Consider the following 7,983-nt stretch of genomic DNA (forward strand, 5'->3'; position numbering starts at 1 on the left):
TATGACACAAGAACAGCCCATATGGGACCACTGGGAGGCAATTTGGGGTCCAAGTTTGCTGGAACACTATAGTTATATTGGGCCTGTTGATTGGTGTGTACAGTGGTCAGGAAGTAAAAACCAATCACATGACGAAGTGTCGGAGATATATACCTCAACTAGAGAGAGGGTGATAACAAAGGAAAACTGGAATTGTACAGAAGTTTATACATGTGATACTCCAGGGGATCAAATTAGCCTAGTCCCGGTAAGGGTCCTTTTGAAATGGGGATGTGTATGTAGGAAATACAATCATACAGTACCAGGCAAACCCCTTATGAATGGATTTTATGGAAGGGTCTCCTGTAGAACAACTACACTCAGAAGTCCAGGAAATTTGGTGTGGGTAATGGAGCATGGACAGTGGACCACTCATCTCCCTTTGGACGGACCAGTGACACAAGTAACTTTGGGAATACCAACGCTATGTCCTTTGTGGAAACAGTCTAAGTTAAGGGAATCAGGGACTAGGAGAAAGAGAGAAATTGATGATGATTTGAATTTATTAGGAGATGAAGATCAATGGCATGAACCAGACAGCGGGGTGAAGTTTGGATGGGCATTGGAATCTTTGTTTGCACCAATAGCTACATATAGAAATAGAGAAATGTTGTTTAAGTTACTGGGACAAACAGAGAGACTGGCAGTAGCAACTAGAAAAGGGTTCACAGATTTGAACTTACAGTTGCAGGCTACTTCCCGTATGACTCTCCAAAATAGAATGGCTCTAGATATGTTGTTATTGAAGGAGCATGGAGTCTGTGGGTATTTAAACAAAAGAATTGACCACTGTTGCATCCATATCCCAAATGTAACAATAGAGGTAGAGAAGGATATCTCCCAACTAGAAATAGTGGAATCTGGAACAAAGGAAATTGAAAAGGAGGCCCAGCACAATTGGATAGGAGCCTTGTTAGACTCAATGGGGCTTCAGGTTTCTGGTTGGATATCGTCAATACTGCAATATATATTGTTGTTTGTGATTGTACTAATTGTTGCTTGGATAGCATATAAGTGTGTTTTAGGAATAATAACCAAGGAAACAAGACGAACCCGAAGATTGGTAAAAGCTATAGGAAGAAACTACGGATTGGGAATTCCCCCGCCTAAATACGAAGAGGTGGTCCTTCCTGCCCTTCCTAGAAGAACCGAAGCTGAAGGTTGAGCATCCTTGCAGAAGATCTGAAGAATGCTCAAAAGGGGGGACTTGTTGCAGAAATGATTGAAAATTATATTCTAGTTAACAGATGCCTAGACTAGTGAAACAATATAAAGTTAGCATAAGTAGCAGTAGTTATGCTAAGGCCTCATAGGCCCGGTAAACTTCAAGTGAACTTTAGTGCTTTAGTGCCAGGTAGATCGGAGGATGTATTATCTAGAGAATGTACTAAACCTTATCTATGGAATGCACCTTTTGGCTGAGTAACGGATGTCAGGGTGTACCTAATAAATCTCTGTATGCTATCTCTAAAAGTGTGCAAGGAGATGTTGGGTGTATCATGACGTTGATTAAAAATGCTTAGCAATGCACATAGAGTAAATGAAGCAATCATGTAAGAAAGATATATAAACCCTGTAAATTCTGTGGCAAATTGGGGCTCTGACTTTGGACAATAGTCCTCAGGTCCCCAGGGCCCTCAATAAAGCACCGCATAAAACAACTTTGTTGTTTTGTGTCTTTCTACTCGGATCGGGCAACATTGAGAAGAAGCTGGGACATCAACTCTCATAGAACTCTAACACATGACGCTCATGTGGCAGCCCTTGACAAGGTCATGGAGGCTCTCCAAGGACAGCAAGCTCATTGCTGCATTCCTGAAAAGCCAGTTTTAAGAGAAAAAAATGCAACTTTGTGGTCTCATTTTTCAATAGGACCCTTCTGAAAGAGATCCTTTGTTGTTAATGGAATGGGTTTTTCTTCTCTACAGGTTTCCAAAGACTAATTTTACAGTTTTAGACATGATAGCATAAATTGTAATTAAGGCCAGAAGAAGAGTGTTAAGCTTAGCAGGTCAAGATATTGCAGGTATCTACCTACCATTGAAAAAGGATTATCCTTATTGGGCAATGCAAAATTCTGATGATTTGCAATATGCATTTTTATGCAATTGGTAAATTTTTCAGGTATTTCTTCTGTTTATTACCTGGCTCACAAATTATTGCAGGTAAAATTGAGTTTTAGAGAGAAACCTGTGTTAAGTGAAGAACCTTTAAACACAGTAACTCTCTTTACTGGCAGAAGTCACAAATCAGTCATAACTTGGTTGAACCAAACAAGTAAAACTTGGGAATCAGATATTCAAACAGTAGAAGGATCTCCTCAGATTATTGAGCTTGCTGCTGTGGTTCAGGCTTTTCAGCTCTTCCCACATCCTTTTAATTGAATCACAGATTCTTCTTATGGTGCTAATGTGGGTAAAACAACAGAAGGATCAGTTCTAAAGCATGCTAGTAATGACACTTTATATCATTGGCTTTCATATCTTCATAGAACTTTGCAATAAAGAGCTAATCCATATTTTGTTTCTCACATCAGGGCTCAATCTTTGCTTCCTGGATTTTTAGTGGAAGGAAATGCGAGAGCGGACAAAGGGACAATGGTTATTTCAGTTATTTCAAACACTTTGCCGAACATTTTGGAACAAGCAAAACTGAGTCATGCCTTTTTTCACCAAAATGTGCAAGCACTTGTGCAAATGTTTCAAATTTCCAAAAGTCAGGCAAGGCTATCATTAGTACTTGCCCTGACTGTCAGCTTGGGCAGCCTCCTGTTTCTGCAGGAGCGGTCAGCCCAGGAGGTTTGCAAAGCCTGCAGTTATGGCAAATGGAGATCACTAAATACCCTTCCTTTGGTAAATTTAACAATACTCATGTTTCAGTGGACACCTCCTCTGGTGCAGTTTTTGCTGCTCTTCACACAGGTGAAGCAGGTAATCGTGCCTGTCAACATTTTTTTGCAGAGCTTCTGCTTCATTGGGTGTTCCCTCAAGAAGTAAAAACTGACAATGATCCCACATATCTATCTCAAAAATTGGCCACATATTTAAAGACTGGGGTGTTTGTCACATCCTTGGTATTCCTCATTCTCCCACAAGTCAAGCAATTGTTGAGAGGACCCATCAGACATTAAAACACATTCTTTATCAACAGAAGGGGGGAGTAGAGGTCACACCAGAGATGAGGTTGAACAAAGCTTTCTAGGTTTCTAATTTCTTAAACAGCTCTGTTGCAGAACCCGATCCACCAATTTTCAGGCATTTTTACAATAACACACAGGCAAAACTGAAGGAAAATCCTCCCATTTTAATTAGAAACCCTGGCACGGGACCAATTGAAGGGGCTTTCAATTAATCACTTGGGGCAAAGGGTATGCTTCTGTCTCTACAGATGCAGAAATTCAGTGGGTCCCAGCGAAAAATGTCACACCATATCGCACCTGAGAACAGTGGACGAGTTCAAGACTGTGGAAGCAAGTACGCAGACGTGAGCCGAACAGAGGGATCACGGGTCACACCTGGTGTTCCTTGTTCACTGGTGGGACCTGCAAACTCTGATTTTATGTCATCTGTAAATGTGTCAATTGTTGGTTTCCTGGAGCTCTTTTGGCAAAAGGGTAGGTTTTGTTTGGTTAATTATTATTAAAGGTCAAAAGTAAAGTTTTTAAATTGAGGAGGTTTTGGGAGGAGCTTTTCCCAAAAATTAGCTCACAAAAAGCATGGTGCAAAATCAAATATGACGAGGGTGTTGGTTTTAATTGCTTCTTGAAGTGCAGATTTGTAGTAGATTTGTACTGCAGATTTGCCTATGGAACAAGCAAAACCAAAATTCTGGGTAACCTTAGCCAAGGCAGCAGGCTTGGATACCATATGTATGTCTATTTTGGAACTAGAAAAGCCTTTCTCAACCTGTCTAGTCTGTGTGCCAGTAAAGGATTTGCCCTTGGTCACAAAGAAATTCAAGAGTAAACCTGGTGAAATTGACAATGGGAGCAATCCTTTATTGGATGGGAACATTTGGGCCAAAGAACTTCACAAAGCAGTATCTGAATCCCAAGAATTAGAAATCCTTGGTCCTTTAACAATGGATTTTTGCCTTCCATTTACAGCTAATGATTAGCGAGAAGATGATCCTCCAAAGTACAATGTCACTCCCCATTATTTTGCATACAGAAATTCAAGTTTTTGCTGTAGCTAGTCAAACAGTTGGGATGCGCTTTCTGAGGCTGACCAATATCCATGACAATTGCCAAAAGGATGTCAGTTCATTTCTGGAGATAGGGCTTGGCAGGGAATTCCATCACACTTTGAAGGTGCCCCATGTAGCATTGGAATGCTCACTGTGGTAGCACGGACTGCTAAAGCAGTCATTAAGAAGAAACATAGGGGAACAAGATCTGCTCATCACTATGATAAAAACAGTAAGAGTGATTTCATGCCTTGGAATGCTGCCAAAAGGGTTTCAGCAGGTTTGTTTTTACCCCAACTGGCTTCAGCAATGGCATTGGAACAATTAGATTGGGTTGGATGCTGGCTGAGTAAACCAACCAATGCCACATGCACTGCCATCAGTGATATGCTGACAAATGTTAACAGGGTTGGGCATGCTACCCTTCCAAATAGAGCAGCAATTGATTTTCTTTCACTGGCACAAGGACATGGTTGTGAGGAATTTGAAGGATCCTGGTCTATGAACCTCTCTGACCACTCTGAATCCATCCACATAAGCATACAAAAGCTGAAAGATTTGACAGCTCAAATTAAAGAAGATGGTGGGTCAGGGTTAGACAGTTTGTTCCAAGGATGGAGCTTTGCACCTTGGCTAAGGGAACTTTGTAAAATGGGTCTCTATCTAGTGGGTGTTTTGGTAGTGATACTAGCAGTAATAACCTTTCATACTTTGGTGTGTGTGACAAATGATGGACAAAACTGTCAAAGAAGTTTTCATCACACAAGAGAGAGAGGTAGGAAATGCATTCACACAGAGATCTTGAAATGTTACAAAGATGGTGGATGAAGGTATAGACATGGAGGCAGGTTTGAATTAAGACCTTGGAAGAGGCAAGACTTTTTTTCAACAATGGCTTTTAATTGCTATCAGACATGATTTATGCCCTTGGAACTGTCTGGACTTTCACAGCATTGAAATTGCTCTATTGTAATATAGCAAGGCTAAATGCAAGCAACAAGGATGCTTTGAGCAAGTAATAGGTAGGTCTGTTGGGGAAGGTGAAAACAGGAAGGCCTTACAAATATGATTGCCTGGCAAAAGATTTTGAGAATATAGAAACTATAAGCGAGATTGAAATGAGAGCAAGCTTTGAGATCCTTTAGTTACTTAACAACAGGAAAACAATGGTGTGGCTGGCTGAAGGTAATCCCCTTTTGATGAAACAAGACCCTCTGCAAGCAGGCAGGTCCAAGGGTCTGAGCAGACCCTTCCAACTTGGCAGAAGGGGTCCAAAGAGTAGTTTTTAGAGTTTAAAATGTAGCACAGTATGGTAATGTAGTGATTCTTCTAAGCTGTACATAAATGCTACAGGATTTGTATGTTGTACTAGATTGGTTAGTGAGAATCAGAATATTCAACACAGAAGATTATTTATTGTATTGTAAAGGGAACTTCGCTCTCTTACTTACTTTTCTATGCTCTTAACTCTTACCTCTAGTCTCTCAGCTCTTGCCTTTTACCTTCTTACCCTCTCATCCTCTCTACCCCTCTCTTCTCTCAGGCCTGCTCTGAGCTGCAGCTGGCAGCTCCCAGCAGGGCCCTGCACCCATGCCCTTTGCAATAAACCGCTACACCCCCCTCGCCCCCCCCCCTTGTCTCGCGTACACAGGTCCACTATAGTAAAGCTATGAAATGCAAGGTAGTTAATGAATGACTTGGGTACAAATGTTTCTTTTTAGTTGTACCAAGAGGAGGAGTTGTTGGAATCCTTCAAATCAGAGAGTTTTGGGAAAGCTGCAAAAGGCCGGCCTCAGAGAAAGGAGAACTGCGGTTAGAGCTAAGCAGTAGCCATAAGATTTGTCAGCAGAAAAGTTCTATGAGAAGTAGAAAAGTAAGGACAACTAGAGCAATGGTTTGTGTATATTACTGTAGAATCCAGGATGTTCGTATGTCTGAGATGTAACACACGACAGAACTCCCTTTGGTCATCAGCAAACACCTTCGTTTATTGCCTCCAGCACCCTTTTATAGCCCATTCAAAACTCCCGGGCCGAGACAGCTCATTGATCTATCTCTGTGCCCCCAGACTCTGAACCAATACAATGTCTGCATCTTAGGGGAGCTCCCTTTGCCTGTGAGTCTCTGTCGGTCTGTCTAGAGGCAGCTCCATCGAGCTGAGCTGGGCTGCTTATTCTAACTTGATTAGTACTAATGCACCAATGTATTAACGCTTGGCTAGAATGACTCCCTAAGCCGCAGAGAAGTCTGTCTAGCAAGATATTAGGAACTTCTGAGCTTAATAACAGAGCTCTGTGTATTGTGTTTTAAGGCTTACAAGCAGGTATTGTATTTGAAATAAGCAAGCAGTGTTTTAACCAAAGGTACGTGCGCTTATAGTGGTTGGATAGAACTACTGTCAATATGTTTTTCCTTCGTGGGATTGGTCGAAACATTTTTACAGTAAGTTGTGCCATTAAATTCATTGCCTGCTGCTGGGGACGTGAGCTGCTGGCATCTTCCCACTGTCATAACCATGTAATGAGACTGATGGTGGAAAACAGACAGCTCGAGGCGCGTTCCTCAGCAGTCCCGTCCCGTTGGTGCTTTGTACATAGACTCCCGGCCGGCAATACTCAGCAGAAGACTAGAAGCGACCAGAATAGCCCGAGAACTCCAGCTGCACTGCAAGGCATCCGACAGCCTTGAAGGTACAAAGTGAGCACAGGTCGGAGCTCTTCGTGTCCGGAGCGAGCCCGGAGGAGCTCCCATATCCCGCAGCCCCTCCTCAGGCACAGCTCCGGGCGCAGCCGGAGCCGCTCCGCCTGCGCGGGGCCCCTGCCGGGGCGCTGTCGCGGCTCCTCCCGCGGGCGGAGCTGGCGCGGCCCCGGCGGCCCCGGCCCGGCCCCGCTGCGCTCCGAGCGCGGCCCCGGAGCGATCCGGCCGAGGCGGCGAGGGACGGGCGGCGAGGGGCTGGGGGAATGGGGCGCTCCGGGAAAGGGCGGACATCCCAGGAGAGGGGAGAGACACCTGGCACAGGGAGAAGTGAGCGGGAGAGGGGACAGATGCTGGAAGGAGGGCAGAACTCTGGCAGAGGGAAGGGATCCTGCAAGCGGGAGAAGTCCCCGGGGAGAAGGGGGAGCTCCCGAGAGAGGCGGGAGAGTCCGAGAGAAGGCGGAGCTCTCGGGAGAGAGGGGAGGACCCAGGGAGACGGGCCACAGGTCCGGAGGGCCGCTGGGAGCGGGGAGAGCCCGGGGTCAGAGAGAGAGCAGGGGGGCCGGGGAGATCCCCAGGAAGGGGTGAGCAAGGGAGAGGGGAGACAGGCTGGGAGGGGGGAGAGTCCAAGAGAGGGGAGATGCTGGGAACGGGGATAGAGCTCTGGGAGAAGGCACATGAGTCCCGGGAGGGGGCATGCCGGGAGAGGGGAGACAGCCCTTGGAGAGAGGGGAGAGCCCAGGGACGGGGTGAGCCTTGGAAAAAGGAAAGATCCCCGGCTCGGGGAGTCCTGCAGCCGGGCCGAGAATGAGCGTGGGTCAGTGCGTTCCGGGAGAGCGCGGCTGCGGGGCTGGCTCCGGAGCCGGAGGCACGTGGAAAGCGCTGCTCGGCAGCCCCGGAGGCGCTGAGAGCACAGCCCTGCCCGGGGAGGCAGCGCCACGGGCGCCGCTCGGGTTCCCAGCGAGGCCTTGGCACCGCTCAGATTCGCCGCCGTATCCGCGGCAGCTCGGAGCATCGGTCCCTGCCCGGGCGCAAGGCTCACCTGCGCCAGGTGCACCAGAGCAT

The 7,983-nt window shown here is 45.8% G+C and overlaps 1 protein-coding gene across 1 annotated transcript in view; it reads right to left on the reverse strand.

The window, feature by feature from the left end:
* LOC132322469 (serine/threonine-protein kinase PAK 2-like) overlaps window positions 1-7,983 on the reverse strand; it is a 50,639-nt gene extending 42,656 nt beyond the window's left edge. Inside the window, exons 1-2 of the mRNA XM_059836955.1 lie at window positions 7,961-7,983; window positions 6,930-7,176 (exon numbers count right to left, since the gene is read on the reverse strand). Coding sequence (XP_059692938.1) covers window positions 6,930-7,176; window positions 7,961-7,983 — 270 coding nt within the window. The remainder of the gene's footprint in view (window positions 1-6,929; window positions 7,177-7,960) is intronic.

The sequence above is a fragment of the Haemorhous mexicanus genome, chromosome Z (assembly GCF_027477595.1).
Source record: "Haemorhous mexicanus isolate bHaeMex1 chromosome Z, bHaeMex1.pri, whole genome shotgun sequence".
NCBI lineage: Eukaryota > Metazoa > Chordata > Aves > Passeriformes > Fringillidae > Haemorhous > Haemorhous mexicanus.